At 37.8% G+C, this 20,068-nt stretch overlaps 1 protein-coding gene across 5 annotated transcripts in view; it reads right to left on the reverse strand.

Moving 5' to 3' along the window:
* The window catches only part of DLG2 (discs large MAGUK scaffold protein 2), a 1,308,393-nt gene that overhangs the window by 292,737 nt on the left and 995,588 nt on the right, over positions 1 to 20,068 (reverse strand). For all 5 annotated transcript variants that reach the window (XM_063431313.1, XM_063431306.1, XM_063431329.1 and 2 more), the window contains one exon: positions 5,910 to 6,012. In XM_063431313.1, the coding sequence (XP_063287383.1) occupies positions 5,910 to 6,012 (103 nt within the window). The remainder of the gene's footprint in view (positions 1 to 5,909; positions 6,013 to 20,068) is intronic.

Genomic DNA, 20,068 nt, shown 5'->3' on the forward strand with positions numbered 1-20,068 from the left:
GTTATGGTGCGTAGAATGTCCTTTGAAGCATCTTTTCTCTGGTTCTTCGTTGCAAAGAGTTATATCGATGCATTCCTGAAATACTTTTTTTTCATTATGGAGAATTCTTTTTTAAATTCTTTATTTTTATTTGTGCATATGAAAGCAGATTACATGTATTCTTGCAGTGCCACAACAGCGACTGCAGGTGGATTTTGAACATCAAGTTGTCATGGCATGCAGTGAAAAGCAGCACATTTTTTGTTGTTGTTATTTTTCATGCAAAAGTATCCCGTTAAATAAGACAAGTATATTAGTGCATAGATTACAGTGCTAGACAAAAAATTACAGACACTCTAATGCCTTGCCAAGACATCATTAACATGAACTATTGCAAAGTATGCGTCTGAACTAAAAGCTGGTTCATCAATCTAGTAAACAATATAACCTTGTAAGATTAGCCATGCAGGTTGAGCATTGTGAAGCTTAAGATATACGTAGAGTCCACATAATGTATGCCCCGGCGCGCCCTGTGTGTGGTAGAGCCAGTCGGTCCTTGTGGGGTCGGCTGATGCCTGTACTGGAGGCGGCAGGTGTTGATGCACCAGGTTTTTCGGTGGTCTGGATCAGCTGCCTGCACGGTGACTCGTGGTGGTTGAAGCAAAGGCTGTATACGGTTGGATAAGGAGCTGAGAGTTCGTTAGGTACTAGTCCCCAGGTGAGTTTTCGCCATTGTTTGTGGCTGTCTCCGTTGAGCCCAGGTTGCGACCAGGAAGGGGCCAGGGCTGAATGCCGCCGTGTCACGTGGCTGCCATTACGGACTGTGTGCCGTCATGGATGCCTGAGGGAGTGGATAAGGTCTCTTGCCGCCGCTTGCTTTGGGGCTTTTCTCTTCCACTCCATCTCCCCCTGGGCTGCCACTGCTGTGTGAGGCCACGTTGCATACTGCCGCCATCTTAAGTAGCAGAGTGTTGTTGCTTTCACCCGCCTTATGGCCATCCAACAGGGCCCATGCTTGCATGCCCATGTTTGTGAGCGCGCCGTGGGGGACCGCGATGACCCCCGCTAGTCCAAGGGGAGGGGGGGAGGTTCTGCATCTGCAGGACTTCGGGGCTGGAGGACCAGCCGTGTCCCCAGCCCCGCATCCCCAGCTCCAGAGTGCCGTTATTGCCCCAGTCTTGTTCCCACCCGGGGCTCCATAGGGTGAGCGTACGTGGAGCCTGTTTAGCCTGGCTGGATGGCCACATGGAAGGCTTAAAGTCCGCCATTTAGTGGGAGCCCCGCGTGTTTGCATCCTCTCCGCATGGCGGTCAAGCTCCGCTCCCCCATTATGGAGAATTCTATTGGAAGATATGGCCTTCCCGAGCCTTTTTTTTTTTTTGAATATATGGTCAAAATACCCCATTCATTTCAGTTGTTGCATTCACTTGGTTTGGCCAGTAAATATTTGAAACAATAACATTTTTTAAAACGTCAGTTCTGCGCATAATACCCCATAACTAGCAGATTTTAGTGAGCCTTTGTACCCGTCTTGTAAATTATGCTTTAAACACTTCTTAAGTTATATTTAATGTCTATTTCTGGAACCTCCGAACTACATTTTATTACAGATATTAACAATGACATTGAGAAAAATAACTCAATCATTTTTAAACGCCAAAATGAAAGGTTTCAAGACTTACTGTCAATATGCCGAGACAGAGATAATAAAGCCACATTCAGATTTTATTGGTGTAGATTTATAATAAATATATTAATAGGACTATATCATATTAGAAAGCAAAACTTAACCGCAGCACTTAAAATTATTTCATTTTCCCAGCTTTAGGCTTAATAGTCACTATTTCTTTATTGAAACGATGAGCGGCACATGTTGAATGTACTTTGAAAACATTACATTTTTATTTCGCCAGCGTTCAGTACATCGTCGGCACACCACAAGGTGAATGAGTCAGAAAAGAGACTTTGCAACATAAGATATTCATATGATGAGAAAAAGGCGACTGTATTTATAGTAGTTTCCATTCATATCTTAAAGTGACACTAAATAACCAAAACAACTTTAGTTTAATGAAGCAGCTGTGGTGTATATATCATGCCTATGAAGTCTCACTGCTTAGTTCTCTGCCATTTAGGAGTTAAATCACTTTTGTTTCTGTTTATGCAGCCCTAGTCACACCTCCACTAGCTGTGACTGACACAGCCTGCATGAAAAAATGGTTTCCTTTAAATCAGAGGTTACTTACTTTAAAGATTTTATCTCCTGCTCTGTAAATTGAACTTTAACTACATACAGGAGGCTCCTGCAGTGTCTAGCAAGCTATTATCAGAGCAGGGGATATGAAATTCTAAGTTAAAAAAAAAGAATTTGCAATAAAGGAAGTGTAAACATTAGATTACTCTTTACAGGAAGTACTTTGGAATGCTGTGTAAGTCACATGCAGGGAAGTATGTCTAGAGCTGCATAAACAAAGTGATTTAACTCCTAAATGGCAGAGAATTGATCAGTGAGACTGCAGTGGCATGACCTATAAACCAAAACTTCGTCATTAAGCTGTAGTTGTTTAGGTGACCATAGTGTCCCTTTAATCTTTTTTTGTATTAATCATATAAATACTTTTGGAGTATTTAACCTTGGTATTTCCTAGATATATAGTGTATTATTACCCAACTCAATGTCATTGTCCGTGGAAAGACCATTTATCTTTGCTATGTTCTTGCATGCAGTTTTGGTACGTATTAGAAACACAGCAACTACAATTGTACCCTCTGAGGTTCAGTAGAAAAATAGAAACATGACATTTTAATTCATTTACAGAATGTTTTCCAGTTGCTTTGGTAGCATATTAATTATTTACAATTGACTTGTTTAGCGAGATAGTTATTTTTCCTGGTTAATAAGTTGCTTGAAAGGGTAAAGAATGCAGTATCCTAAAATCATTTTCATACATGTTGATCACAACATGAACTAATAATAAACATAATCAAATGATCACAATATAAACTGACCACCTCAATAAATAAAGACTTATAGGCTGCCGAATTAACTAACTGCAGTGGTTATGGTATCATACTTAGCCAGCCACGACACTGTTTGAGAATCATGCAAAACATGACAATGCCAATCAAAATGTAAATTTAAATTCTTTAACTAGGCTCATCATAATCTTCAGCTCCAGGTCCAGACTCCCTTAATCCAACATTAATTACTACCTAGGATCATGTATATATATATTAGAACACGTAGCGAGGATTTTGTTTTACAAACACGTATCATTTAAATCTTCAGTACAGAGCAGCGCCGTGACCTATTTCTTCAGAGACAGTTGAAAAAATGCACGCGATAGGGCTGTAACCAGTAAAATGTGTACAGAATTCTGTGATCTTCTAAGGTCTTATGAAAACATTTTTAACAAGGAAGGTCTTCATCCGTATATAGAGATATTTCTTCTTCAGTCGGTGGAGATACATTTATTGTAAAAAGGAATCAAGTATTGCTTTTCCAACACAGGGCTCATATTCATGCTCGTTAATAAAAAAAAGTATCTGTTAAAGAAGTTCTGTTTCTGTTAATGTCGGTTTTGCTTTATAAATATATATTTTTTTGTTCCTATATTTCTATTTGGTTTCATTTGTTTGAAATTCACCTTTTTGAGTGATAAATAAGAAATGTAAGGACTACGTTTTCTCATTAGGAACGTCATCTTTGGCAATATTTAACAAGGGGCGGAGCTTAAAGAGCCAGTGTAGAAACCATAACTGCTTCATCTCATTGGAGTGGTTATAGTGCCTGGCGTGCCTTGGGCCTGTCCTTCTGATCAGCAGTAAACCATGTTTATTGTTTAAATGCTAAACAGTGCACAGCAGAACATCCAGCCGCTAACTAACTTTACCTGCGAGTACGAGGCAGCCAGTAACTGAATGTCACAAACATGGAGATAAGGACATAGTGATACTTTAAAAAAGTGCTTTAAAATTAAGTTTTTACATTTCTCCATAAAACAAACAGACAAACTGATGTAGCAGCAACTTCGTAAATAGAAGCAAACATTTGTTCTAGACCAGGAGTGTCCGCCATTACTGATTTACTGTGGTTGGACTCCGTTTTCTTTAATTCCCTGACATCAAACAGCACTACGGTTTGTCACACTTAATTTTTCATAAGTGTCTTCCAGCAAATGGCAAAAAAATGAATTATGTGTTGAGAATTATGTGGATCTTATCCCAACATCATGAAAGTTACATAATACATTTGTAGAAAAAATAACATTCATATAGGGAGATGAACAGCTGTCTGTATTTTTGTAAGCAAACACTCTATGTACCATTATCACCGCAGCTTATTGTTATTATCATGGTGTAAAGAGTCTTTTAACATTGAACCCCACCACATTGAAATCCCAAACAGTTCTTGAGTAGTTTGTAGAAAACCAGGGCTTTCTGGCACCTAAATCTCTGATCTCTCTGTTATCACTCAGCTAATATGAAAATTAAAGGGACACTATAGTCACCAGAACAACAACAGCTTAATATAGTTGTTCTGGTGCCTATATCTTGTCCATGCAGGAATTTTAATGTAAACATGGCCTTACATTTCTGCCTAAAAACACCTCTAGTAGCAGTCACTAAGACGGCTACTAGAGGTGCTTCCTGGGTCAGTGCTGCATGGTGTGTCATAAATAAAGGCAACTAAAAGGTTGCAGTCTTCAGTCTTTGCCTTAGTTTAAGTCCCTTCATGTCCGCAGGGGTTAAAAGCTAAATTGTTTCTCTCAGCAATTTCGGAAGCTGGTTCTCTTTCTCATGAAAGAGAACATTTGCTTTAACCTTGTAGATGACATGTTCTCAAGTAAGTCATAACACTTTCTGATACAAGCCATTGTTGCTTTGGTCTGTTTTTTTTTTTTTTTTATACACACATGCACAGTAGATTAATCACCATTTCATATATACAATGTTCTCCCATTAAAGATCGAGATTTTCTGAACTACAACGAAGTGTCTGTGGTTTATTATCGGTTCTCCCGAGCGCTCGTACATATCATTCATACATATAATTCGGAGTCTCTGGTTATCTCTCTTGGATGATTGATCCATCATAAATGTCTACACTCTGCATGGGTTCGTTAAATGCTCCCCATAGAAATGTATAGATTCAATGTATCTCTATGAGGAGATGCTGACTGGCGCAGTGCGGCATTTTGGCGCGCATGTGCAATGGCTTCCCAATGCTTTTCTATGGAAAGAACATCAAATTTGATTATCTCAGCAATGGAGGCGGGGTAAGGCAGGGCCAAACAAAGGGAGATCAGTGCAGCACTAGAAAAAAAGCTAAGTAAAATACATTTTCAAAGTGAGACAAGGGGGGGCAGACCCCTATAGTGTTAGGAATACATGCTTGTGTTCCTGACACTATAGTGTTCCTTTAATATCCCCATGCTCTCAGTCTGTCATCCAAAGTGGGATGAAACTGAAGAGGTGGGATGGCAACCAAAGACTCTCTGCTACAATGAGATGTGATGATTATGGATCTTACAGTCTGCCTTTAAGGCTTTATATGAAATTGCAAAATAAAATTTCAAAATAAAACCCGACCAATTATTACGTTTAAAAAAAATATATTTTATATATCTTTAAATATGTTTGTGGCTTCCAATGACTAGATTTTCTTTAAACAGAAGATAAATGTATATGAGTTTTATATGAAATATAGTGACCTTTCATTGAACCTTGTACTGTAAAATCTTCAAGCTTTTGGTTTATCCCATTAGAGTCTTAAGAAAAGATAAACGTGAGGAAGAATAGCAGTTGTTTAAAACATGTATCCCTTCGGAATGCAAACAGCAACCATGACCTGTTTTATTGTAGCAAGACTACAAACTCATTTTGAAATTTCGAGAAGTTTTGAGAAGTAACCGTAGGTTGTTCACTTACCTTCTGGCTGATATTGTGCTACGATTGTTACTGTCTGACCTGCTCCTTTCAAGGCAGCTGCGGCCTGCTCGTGTGATGCCCCTCGTAGATCGATGCCGTTAACCTAGGGAAGATTAGAAAACAGAGTATATATAACTTATGTCACAGACCAAGAAATCATACAGTACAGTTATTAATTATCGAAGACCAGGAAAATACAGAAAACGATTAGAATAAATATGTTCAGAACTACTTATACACAGGATAGATTATTCAGTAATTATAATATAAAACTATTTCCTTTCTCAAAACATTTTATTGTTTTAAACAAAGCAGATAGAAGCAACAAATGTTGGGATTACAATGCAATACAATATTACAATATTTAACCAGGAGAGGTATGTTTAGTCCTTATTGCTTGGTTCCAATCAAAACATGCTGTTAAAATGTTATTAGTAGTGATGTCACGAACCGCCGTAGACTTCAATGGGCAGGCGATTTTTATAACCCACAGGGACTCTTTTTGGCAACAATAGTGATGGAAAAGTTGTTTCAAGGGGACTAACACCTGGACTGTGGCATGCCGGAGGGGGATCCATGGCAAAACTCCCATAGAAAATTACATAGTTGATGCAGAGTCTGGTTTTAATCCATAAAGGGCATAAATCACCTAACATTCCTAAATTGTTTGGAATAACGTGCTTTAAAACATCAGGTATGATGTTGTATCGATCAGGTAGTGTAAGGGTTACGCCCGCATCACAGTGACAGACCAAACTCCCCGTTTTTAACGCACCGCAAACAACCGCAAATAGTCCATTTGCACAACCGCAAACTCCCCATTTGCACATGTTTTAGTGCAAACTAGTCTAACTACTAATATAAATACAGAAAAATATATTAAGTGGAGCGCTGATTAAGGGAATATGAGCGGGGTTAGACGAAATAGGATACCTAACAACCTATCAAATAACAATATAAATACATAACGAGACTACCCCTTCTCTAATAGTAGATCAAGAACTGACCTTACTAGCAGACTCAAGTTTAAATGTAAAACAATTTATTGCAAACAATGCAGACAAAATATAAAAAAAGTAATTACTTAAACATAAAACTTTCCTGATACATAAAATTTAAAAGAAAGCCTTAACAAAGTCCAGACCTTATTCAGATGCTCGGCGTCCCGAGTTTGAATATATCATGTTGAAAAAATATAGAACGAATAAAAGTCTTTCTTTAATCCAAGTAGTGGCTTGTGGTGTTTGGAGTCAGACCTCTCCAGACGCGTTTCTCCGCTCCTGCGGCTTTTTCAATGGATGAGGTCTGTCTGACTGAACCCGCTTAAATAGCTGATTCCCGGTACCAATTACGTCTCGGTGGCTTTTTCGCAAATTATGAATATAAAACAAAATGACTTTCATATGTCCCAATAGTCCCAGTGTATCTACATACACCGGTTTATAACATTTGTTACTTCTATTGACCCACAACTAACATTGTTACACTTTTGTTGTTTAGCGTTACTATGGCAATGCCCGCCCAAGAAGATTCAAATGTAACTGCCGTTTTGTTATCGGGCAGAAAAAGAAATCCGAAAAAATTTAAATTTTAAATACAGAAAAAGTTGGATAGGGATATGTGTTATATAGGCAGGATTACATTGTACAAGGGTATTTGCTGTTATTTTATAAGCAAAGTATTGCCTTTCTGGTATCCTGTTAGGTCCCGATACTATACTAAATGAGATGTATTGAAACTTGTAAATGCAATTCCTTACATTCCAGAACTAGAAATGAATAACAATGCCTCATGTCTAAGTAAAATGTGACCTATATCTGAAAGCAGATTTTTCTAAATTTGAAGCATATAAGTGTTTTTTATTAAACGACAGGGTATGAATTACTGCCTTTTTTCCATTGTTATAATAGCATCTGCCTCAGTATATTTCAGAATACCTGATCTTAAATTCTAATAATCCAGCCAAATCAATTCACTTTCATTTTCGTTAGTTTATAGGTATTAAACGATAAAGTATATATTACTGTCTTTTTTTCTCGTTGTTATGATAACATCTGCCTCAGTAAATTTCAAAATACCTGATCTTAAATTCTATTGGTCCAGCCAAATCAGTTCACTTTCATTTACATTAGTTTTATTTATGATAACATATTTTCATTGCTGTGGTAATATCTGCCTCATCAGAACTCACACTGCCTGTTGTTCAGAAATTTATGGTAGAGAAAAAGAAATAAATGGTCAATATTACTTATACTACTGTATTGTTTTAAATGAAGCATTATTATACTGTAACTTGAGTATATACAGGTAATCCACAGGATTCTGTTCATTTAACCTATTAATGGTTTTCGAAAGGGGATTCATCCCAAGAAATGGCATAGTTCAAACTCAGCATTTAAGCCCTTGGGCTGCAGCGTGTCTAATTGGTACATCCATTTCATCTCGGCTATGCCCAGTTGTTTGGTGTGGTCTCCCCCTCTCCAGTTTTTATTAACTTTGCATATTCCCATGAAATTCAAAAGGCTCATATCCGAGTTGTGTTTCTGTTTAAAATGGGCAGAAACTGAATGTTGCAAATATCCTTTCTTTATGTTCAGCATATGCTCTCTAATTCTGACGTACAATTGCCTTTTAGTTCTTCCTACATATTGGAGCCCTGTCGAAAAATTATAAATTGTATGAAATAGAGGAAGCAATACGCAGAGTCGACAACTTAGACCGTACCAAACTTTTAATAAATAAGGACAAATCACAAGTAAGAAAACCAGGCGGAGACTTCCCGGCAATCATATTGAACTATAATAAAGATAATCTAAAACTAAAAAGGATACTGACAAGACACTGGCACTTACTGAAAAAAGATAAGATACTGGCAAGCAGCTTACCAGATAAACCCAAGATTATTTTTAGGGGTGCGCCGAATTTGAGAAGGAAAATAACAAACAAACATCTGAAAAGAACAAACACTCCAAGTACATCTAAGAAGAATGGTTTCTTCTATTGCTTGGATTGCATTGCATGCAAAGAAAGTAAATGCAAACAGGCAAAAGGAGTATCTGAAGTGACTAAAAGGAACTGTAAGAGGAAATCTGAATCCTTCAGAATAAAGGAACATATCACCTGTCAAAGTACAAACGTTATATATGTATTGGAGTGCCCATGTGGGCTCCAATATGTAGGAAGAACTAAAAGGCAATTGTACGTCAGAATTAGAGAGCATATGCTGAACATAAAGAAAGGATATTTGCAACATTCAGTTTCTGCCCATTTTAAACAGAAACACAACTCGGATATGAGCCTTTTGAATTTCATGGGAATATGCAAAGTTAATAAAAACTGGAGAGGGGGAGACCACACCAAACAACTGGGCATAGCCGAGATGAAATGGATGTACCAATTAGACACGCTGCAGCCCAAGGGCTTAAATGCTGAGTTTGAACTATGCCATTTCTTGGGATGAATCCCCTTTCGAAAACCATTAATAGGTTAAATGAACAGAATCCTGTGGATTACCTGTATATACTCAAGTTACAGTATAATAATGCTTCATTTAAAACAATACAGTAGTATAAGTAATATTGACCATTTATTTCTTTTTCTCTACCATAAATTTCTGAACAACAGGCAGTGTGAGTTCTGATGAGGCAGATATTACCACAGCAATGAAAATATGTTATCATAAATAAAACTAATGTAAATGAAAGTGAACTGATTTGGCTGGACCAATAGAATTTAAGATCAGGTATTTTGAAATTTACTGAGGCAGATGTTATCATAACAACGAGAAAAAAAGACAGTAATATATACTTTATCGTTTAATACCTATAAACTAACGAAAATGAAAGTGAATTGATTTGGCTGGATTATTAGAATTTAAGATCAGGTATTCTGAAATATACTGAGGCAGATGCTATTATAACAATGGAAAAAAGGCAGTAATTCATACCCTGTCGTTTAATAAAAAACACTTATATGCTTCAAATTTAGAAAAATCTGCTTTCAGATATAGGTCACATTTTACTTAGACATGAGGCATTGTTATTCATTTCTAGTTCTGGAATGTAAGGAATTGCATTTACAAGTTTCAATACATCTCATTTAGTATAGTATCGGGACCTAACAGGATACCAGAAAGGCAATACTTTGCTTATAAAATAACAGCAAATACCCTTGTACAATGTAATCCTGCCTATATAACACATATCCCTATCCAACTTTTTCTGTATTTAAAATTTAAATTTTTTCGGATTTCTTTTTCTGCCCGATAACAAAACGGCAGTTACATTTGAATCTTCTTGGGCGGGCATTGCCATAGTAACGCTAAACAACAAAAGTGTAACAATGTTAGTTGTGGGTCAATAGAAGTAACAAATGTTATAAACCGGTGTATGTAGATACACTGGGACTATTGGGACATATGAAAGTCATTTTGTTTTATATTCATAATTTGCGAAAAAGCCACCGAGACGTAATTGGTACCGGGAATCAGCTATTTAAGCGGGTTCAGTCAGACAGACCTCATCCATTGAAAAAGCCGCAGGAGCGGAGAAACGCGTCTGGAGAGGTCTGACTCCAAACACCACAAGCCACTACTTGGATTAAAGAAAGACTTTTATTCGTTCTATATTTTTTCAACATGATATATTCAAACTCGGGACGCCGAGCATCTGAATAAGGTCTGGACTTTGTTAAGGCTTTCTTTTAAATTTTATGTATCAGGAAAGTTTTATGTTTAAGTAATTACTTTTTTTATATTTTGTCTGCATTGTTTGCAATAAATTGTTTTACATTTAAACTTGAGTCTGCTAGTAAGGTCAGTTCTTGATCTACTATTAGAGAAGGGGTAGTCTCGTTATGTATTTATATTGTTATTTGATAGGTTGTTAGGTATCCTATTTCGTCTAACCCCGCTCATATTCCCTTAATCAGCGCTCCACTTAATATATTTTTCTGTATTTATACTATCTGAACCTAATTAGTGTTGAGCAGCAGGTTATATATACGTTTTATTTTTTATTTTTTGTGTGAATTTATCTCTGTGTGTTATGATGGATATTAACACATTGAGGCAGAAAGTGGACACTAATGCTACCCGTTGCTTTGGAATAGATATACTTAAAGAATATTCCACAACGCATAATAGGAATTTTCTATTCTTGAAATTAGAAAGACTGTTGAAGCAGGAATTGAAGCTAAAATGGGAAGTTGCCACACTCCAACAGTATATTATCGATAATATAACCCCTCGTGGGTTAAGATTATTTAAAGACCCGGCGTTCCCCATTGAGCACTTAGAACTAAAAGAAAGATGGTATGAGGCAATGGAAGATTGCTCATTTGTCTTCATGGATATTATAATTGAATGTAGGAAAAAAAAGCTGGAAGAACTAGACCAGGAAATTAAAGAGATACAAAAGATCCTAGAATCCATGGAAGGAGGAGACAACCCAAGAGACAGGGTCGCAAAGATAGCAGAAAGCGTAGATAGACTGGAGGAGGATATAAAGAAGACTAAGAAGAAGAAATTCCTACGTGACACGGAAGACTATAAGAATGACAGAGTAAGAAGTTTTCATAAGAAATTTGACTCACAATACGAGAAAAATTATCAAGAAAGAATCACATATCAACGACCTAAAGAAACCGAATTTGAAAACCGAAATCCTCATTCTTATGGGAAAAGAAATCAAAATTGGAGGGGCAGACCGAATCAACAACCAATGAGACATTTTGAAAGAGAAAATCCTAATTACATCCCATTAAATGAAAAAAGATACACTAATGAGGGATGGAGGAGACCTAAGGACATTATAGAAGAGGGCAATATGAGAAGAAGTCGTAACCCACAGAAAGACAAAAGATCAGCGGAGACACAAAGGACACATAATACAGAACGTAAAAACCCTAGAACATTAGGTGGACAGGGTGAACGCAGCCATAGAATGCTACCCGACACCTACTTTGATAGAAGGAAGGAACAGGGTGGCAATAGAAACAAAGAAATTGAAGACACATCTGAAAGAAGAAGACACACAGCGGATGTGGAGATTTCCGGAGGAGGAAACACAGGCAGGGAATGTACAAGAAATCCTGTAAGAAGTCATAATACAACAGAGGACACTCCCGCAGGAGATAAGACTACAACGGTGCCAGCAGAGACACACAAAAATACAAGAGAAGTACAAGTAGAGGTACACAACAACACAAGAGAGGCGTTTTTTTTAGGGAGGAACACCAGAGAGATAACCACATGGTTCCATCCAATGACACCAAGAAGTACAAAAAGAAAAGAGCCCAATTTAGAAGAAATAGAGGAGGAAGGAGAACAATGGACAAGCAAGAAAAAGAACAAGAGGCACAACCAGTAGGGATATTTAACCTGGCAGGAATAACATTATCACACCATCATATTACAGCACTTAATAAAGGACTAAAATTTGCACCTACAGCGCATGTCAACAAATTTGAGGCAACTATTGACGTTAAGAGGTTCATTAGAAAATTAAGTATCAAAAAACATTTTGATCAAATGCCAGATCTCCCAGTAAGAGAAGAGCCTCACAATATGTTCCTACACAGCTGTTTAAGACCAAACTCTACGTTTTATCCTATTAATCAAGTCTCTGCTGGAATGGAAATGTATGAAGAATTGGTAACAGATGATATAAGGAAAATGAAGAAAAACCACTACTCAAATAATAACTTAACGAGTAAAGAGAGGGAAGCAATCAAAGACCTTATGAACAATATAGAGATCTGCATAAAACCAGCAGACAAAGGGGGGGGGGTAGTGATCATGTCAAGTGAATACTACCTACAAGAAGCAATCAGACTTTTAGAAGAACCTGAAACATATGGGAAACTATCATGTGATCCATTGAATGAGATCAAGATCAGAATTAATACTATGTTGGTCAAAGCGAGAGACAATGGGATTCTGAGAGAGTCCGAATATAGATTTCTCTCTATTCCCTTCCCAAGAACCCCTACCTTTTATTTTTTACCAAAGATCCACAAGGATCTGAAAACACCACCGGGCCGACCAATAATATCAGGGATCAAATCAATCACATCGAATTTGTCACAATATATAGACACATTCTTGCAACCGTATGTGTCTAAAGTAAAGTCACATCTCAAAGATACGACTCAGATGATTAAAGAAATCGATTCCATCTCCTGGCAAGAAGACTATATCTTGGTATCTACAGATGTGACTTCGTTATACACGATAATTGACCATCAACAAGGATGCGACTCTGTGAGCAAAATATTAAAGAGATATGGAGAATTAGAAGACATGCAAATCTCATTCATAATAGAAGGAATTGCTTTCATTTTGAAAAATAATTATTTCCTGTTTGAAGACCAGTTCTACCTCCAGAAGAAGGGAACGGCGATGGGGACGAAATTTGCCCCGAGTTTCGCTAACTTGTTTATGGGAGACTGGGAGGATAATTACATCTGGAACGAACATCCCTGGAATAAGAACATTCTGAGTTATAAACGATACATCGATGATGTTTTCTTCATATGGGAAGGAGAAATGGAAGATCTACAAAAATTCCTGATGTATGTGAACAAGAATACCTGGGGAGTCAAACTGAATACCATCTGTAGCAAGACACAGGTAGAATTCCTTGACCTTACCATCTATGTAGATTCAGGTAGAGTGAAGACAAAAACACACTTCAAAGCAGTAGATGTGAACAGTTTTATTCTTAAAGAGAGTTGCCATCTACCAATGTGGCTCAAGAACGTGCCTTATAATGAATTCAGACGTCTAAGGCGGAATGGCACAGACTCTGATGTTTACAGAGAACAAGCAGATATGGTAAAAGAAAAATTCCTGTCGAAAAATTATAAATTGTATGAAATAGAGGAAGCAATACGCAGAGTCGACAACTTAGACCGTACCAAACTTTTAATAAATAAGGACAAATCACAAGTAAGAAAACCAGGCGGAGACTTCCCGGCAATCATATTGAACTATAATAAAGATAATCTAAAACTAAAAAGGATACTGACAAGACACTGGCACTTACTGAAAAAAGATAAGATACTGGCAAGCAGCTTACCAGATAAACCCAAGATTATTTTTAGGGGTGCGCCGAATTTGAGAAGGAAAATAACAAACAAACATCTGAAAAGAACAAACACTCCAAGTACATCTAAGAAGAATGGTTTCTTCTATTGCTTGGATTGCATTGCATGCAAAGAAAGTAAATGCAAACAGGCAAAAGGAGTATCTGAAGTGACTAAAAGGAACTGTAAGAGGAAATCTGAATCCTTCAGAATAAAGGAACATATCACCTGTCAAAGTACAAACGTTATATATGTATTGGAGTGCCCATGTGGGCTCCAATATGTAGGAAGAACTAAAAGGCAATTGTACGTCAGAATTAGAGAGCATATGCTGAACATAAAGAAAGGATATTTGCAACATTCAGTTTCTGCCCATTTTAAACAGAAACACAACTCGGATATGAGCCTTTTGAATTTCATGGGAATATGCAAAGTTAATAAAAACTGGAGAGGGGGAGACCACACCAAACAACTGGGCATAGCCGAGATGAAATGGATGTACCAATTAGACACGCTGCAGCCCAAGGGCTTAAATGCTGAGTTTGAACTATGCCATTTCTTGGGATGAATCCCCTTTCGAAAACCATTAATAGGTTAAATGAACAGAATCCTGTGGATTACCTGTATATACTCAAGTTACAGTATAATAATGCTTCATTTAAAACAATACAGTAGTATAAGTAATATTGACCATTTATTTCTTTTTCTCTACCATAAATTTCTGAACAACAGGCAGTGTGAGTTCTGATGAGGCAGATATTACCACAGCAATGAAAATATGTTATCATAAATAAAACTAATGTAAATGAAAGTGAACTGATTTGGCTGGACCAATAGAATTTAAGATCAGGTATTTTGAAATTTACTGAGGCAGATGTTATCATAACAACGAGAAAAAAAGACAGTAATATATACTTTATCGTTTAATACCTATAAACTAACGAAAATGAAAGTGAATTGATTTGGCTGGATTATTAGAATTTAAGATCAGGTATTCTGAAATATACTGAGGCAGATGCTATTATAACAATGGAAAAAAGGCAGTAATTCATACCCTGTCGTTTAATAAAAAACACTTATATGCTTCAAATTTAGAAAAATCTGCTTTCAGATATAGGTCACATTTTACTTAGACATGAGGCATTGTTATTCATTTCTAGTTCTGGAATGTAAGGAATTGCATTTACAAGTTTCAATACATCTCATTTAGTATAGTATCGGGACCTAACAGGATACCAGAAAGGCAATACTTTGCTTATAAAATAACAGCAAATACCCTTGTACAATGTAATCCTGCCTATATAACACATATCCCTATCCAACTTTTTCTGTATTTAAAATTTAAATTTTTTCGGATTTCTTTTTCTGCCCGATAACAAAACGGCAGTTACATTTGAATCTTCTTGGGCGGGCATTGCCATAGTAACGCTAAACAACAAAAGTGTAACAATGTTAGTTGTGGGTCAATAGAAGTAACAAATGTTATAAACCGGTGTATGTAGATACACTGGGACTATTGGGACATATGAAAGTCATTTTGTTTTATATTCATAATTTGCGAAAAAGCCACCGAGACGTAATTGGTACCGGGAATCAGCTATTTAAGCGGGTTCAGTCAGACAGACCTCATCCATTGAAAAAGCCGCAGGAGCGGAGAAACGCGTCTGGAGAGGTCTGACTCCAAACACCACAAGCCACTACTTGGATTAAAGAAAGACTTTTATTCGTTCTATATTTTTTCAACATGATATATTCAAACTCGGGACGCCGAGCATCTGAATAAGGTCTGGACTTTGTTAAGGCTTTCTTTTAAATTTTATGTATCAGGAAAGTTTTATGTTTAAGTAATTACTTTTTTTATATTTTGTCTGCATTGTTTGCAATAAATTGTTTTACATTTAAACTTGAGTCTGCTAGTAAGGTCAGTTCTTGATCTACTATTAGAGAAGGGGTAGTCTCGTTATGTATTTATAACTACTAATATAGTTGAAACATGCTACTTTTATTCATGCCAGAAAACCATGCAGGCCAGACTAACAAACATGCCAGGGCCAATCATAGTTAACCACCTCAGATCGTAACATGGCTCCCTCTATATACAGAGTAAACATGGCTCCCTCTATATACAGAGTAACATGGCTCCCTCTATATACCGTGTAAACATGGCCCCTCTCTATATACAGAGTAACATGGCTTCCCTCTATATACCGTGTAAACATCGCTCCCTCTATATACAGAATAACATGGCTCCCTCTATATACAGAGTAACATGGCTCCCTCTATATACAGAGTAACATGGCTTCCCTCTATATACCGTGTAAACATGGCTCCCTCTATATACAGAATAACATGGCTCCCTCTATATACAGAGTAACATGGCTTCCCTCTATATACCGTGTAAACATGGCTCCCTCTATATACAGAATAACATGGCTCCCTCTATATACAGAGTAACATGGCTCCCCTCTATATACAGTGTAAACATGGCTCCTCTCTATATACAGAGTAACATGGCTCCCTCTATATACCGTGTAAACATGGCTCCCTCTATATACAGAATATCATGGCTCCCTCTGTATACAGAGTAACATGGCTCCCTCTATATACAGAGTAACATGGCTCCCTCTATATACAGTGTAAACATGGCTCCTCTCTATATACAGAGTAACATGGCTTCCCTCTATATACCATGTAAACACGGCTTCCTCTATATACAGAATAACATGGCTCCCTCTATATACAGAGTAACATGGCTTCCCTCTATATACAGTGTAAACATGGCTCCTCTCTATATACAAAGTAACATGGCTCCCTCTATATACAGTGTAAACATGGCTCCTCTCTATATACAGAGTAACATGGCTCCCCTCTATATACAGAGTAACATGGCTCCCCTCTATATACAGAGTAACATGGCTCCCTCTATATACAGTGTAAACATGGCTCCTCTCTATATACAGAGTAACATGGCTTCCCTCTATATACCGTGTAAACATGGCTCCCTCTATATACAGAATAACATGGCTCCCTCTATATACAGAGTAACATGGCTTCCCTCTATATACCATGTAAACATGGCTCCCTCTATATACAGAATAACATGGCTCCCTCTATATACAGAGTAACATGGCTCCCCTCTATATACAGTGTAAACATGGCTCCTCTCTATATACAGAGTAACATGGCTCCCTCTATATACAGTGTAAACATGGCTCCTCTCTATATACAGAGTAACATGGCTCCCTCTATATACCGTGTAAACATGGCTCCCTCTATATACAGAATATCATGGCTCCCTCTGTATACAGAGTAACATGGCTCCCTCTATATACAGAGTAACATGGCTCCCTCTATATACAGTGTAAACATGGCTCCTCTCTATATACAGAGTAACATGGCTCCCTCTATATACAGTGTAAACATGGCTCCTCTCTATATACAGAGTAACATGGCTCCCCTCTATATACAGAGTAACATGGCTCCCCTCTATATACAGAGTAACATGGCTCCCTCTATATACAGTGTAAACATGGCTCCCTCTATATACAGAGTAACATGGCTCCCCTCTATATGCAGTGTAAACATGGCTCCTCTCTATATACATAGTAACATGTCTCCCTCTACATACAGTGTAAACATGGCTCCTCTCTATATACAGAGTAACATGGCTCCTCTCTATATACAGAGTAACATGGCTCCCTCTATATACCGTGTAAACATGGCTCCCTCTATATACAGAATATCATGGCTCCCTCTATATACAGAGTAACATGGCTCCCTCTATATACAGAGTAACATGGCTCCCTCTATATACAGTGTAAACATGGCTCCTCTCTATATACAGAGTAACATGGCTTCCCTCTATATACCATGTAAACATGGCTTCCTCTATATACAGAATAACATGGCTCCCTCTATATACAGAGTAACATGGCTTCCCTCTATATACAGTGTAAACATGGCTCCTCTCTATATACAAAGTAACATGGCTCCCTCTATATACAGTGTAAACATGGCTCCTCTCTATATACAGAGTAACATGGCTCCCCTCTATATACAGAGTAACATGGCTCCCCTCTATATACAGAGTAACATGGCTCCCTCTATATACAGTGTAAACATGGCTCCCTCTATATACAGAGTAACATGGCTCCCCTCTATATGCAGTGTAAACATGGCTCCTCTCTATATACAGAGTAACATGGCTCCCTCTATATACAGTGTAAACATGGCTCCTCTCTATATACAGAGTAACATGGCTCCTCTCTATATACAGAGTAACATGGCTCCCTCTATATACCGTGTAAACATGGCTCCCTCTATATACAGAATATCATGGCTCCCTCTATATACAGAGTAACATGGCTCCCTCTATATACAGAGTAACATGGCTCCCTCTATATACAGTGTAAACATGGCTCCTCTCTATATACAGAGTAACATGGCTTCCCTCTATATACCATGTAAACATGGCTTCCTCTATATACAGAATAACATGGCTCCCTCTATATACAGAGTAACATGGCTTCCCTCTATATACAGTGTAAACATGGCTCCTCTCTATATACAAAGTAACATGGCTCCCTCTATATACAGTGTAAACATGGCTCCTCTCTATATACAGAGTAACATGGCTCCCCTCTATATAGAGAGTAACATGGCTCCTCTCTATATACAGAGTAACATGGCTCCCCTCTATATACAGTGTAAACATGGCTCCCTCTATATACAGAGTAACATGGCCCCTCTATATGCAGTGTAAACATGGCTCCTCTCTATATACAGAGTAACATGGCTCCCCTCTATATACAGAGTAACATGGCTCCCCTCTATATACAGAGTAACATGGCTCCCTCTATATACAGTGTAAACATGGCTCCCTCTATATACAGAGTAACATGGCTCCCCTCTATATGCAGTGTAAACATGGCTCCTCTCTATATACAGAGTAACATGGCTCCCTCTATATACAGTGTAAACATGGCTCCTCTCTATATACAGAGTAACATGGCTCCCTCTATATACCGTGTAAACATGGCTCCCTCTATATACAGAATATCATGGCTCCCTCTGTATACAGAGTAACATGGCTCCCTCTATATACAGAGTAACATGGCTCCCTCTATATACAGTGTAAACATGGCTCCTCTCTATATACAGAGTAACATGGCTTCCCTCTATATACCATGTAAACATGGCTTCCTCTATATACAGAATAACATGGCTCCCTCTATATACAGAGTAACATGGCTTCCCTCTATATACAGTGTAAACATGGCTCCTCTCTATATACAAAGTAACATGGCTCCCTCTATATACAGTGTAAACATGGCTCCTCTCTATATACAGAGTAACATGGCTCCCCTCTATATACAGAGTAACATGGCTCCCCTCTATATACAGAGTAACATGGCTCCCTCTATATACAGTGTAAACATGGCTCCCTCTATATACAGAGTAACATGGCTCCCCTCTATATGCAGTGTAAACATGGCTCCTCTCTATATACATAGTAACATGTCTCCCTCTACATACAGTGTAAACATGGCTCCTCTCTATATACAGAGTAACATGGCTCCTCTCTATATACAGAGTAACATGGCTCCCTCTATATACCGTGTAAACATGGCTCCATCTATATACAGAATATCATGGCTCCCTCTATATACAGAGTAACATGGCTCCCTCTATATACAGAGTAACATGGCTCCCTCTATATACAGTGTAAACATGGCTCCTCTCTATATACAGAGTAACATGGCTTCCCTCTATATACCATGTAAACATGGCTTCCTCTATATACAGAATAACATGGCTCCCTCTATATACAGAGTAACATGGCTTCCCTCTATATACAGTGTAAACATGGCTCCTCTCTATATACAAAGCAACATGGCTCCCTCTATATACAGTGTAAACATGGCTCCTCTCTATATACAGAGTAACATGGCTCCCCTCTATATACAGAGTAACATGGCTCCCCTCTATATACAGAGTAACATGGCTCCCTCTATATACAGTGTAAACATGGCTCCCTCTATATACAGAGTAACATGGCTCCCCTCTATATGCAG

Source organism: Pelobates fuscus, chromosome 1 (genome assembly GCF_036172605.1).
Source record: "Pelobates fuscus isolate aPelFus1 chromosome 1, aPelFus1.pri, whole genome shotgun sequence".
NCBI lineage: Eukaryota > Metazoa > Chordata > Amphibia > Anura > Pelobatidae > Pelobates > Pelobates fuscus.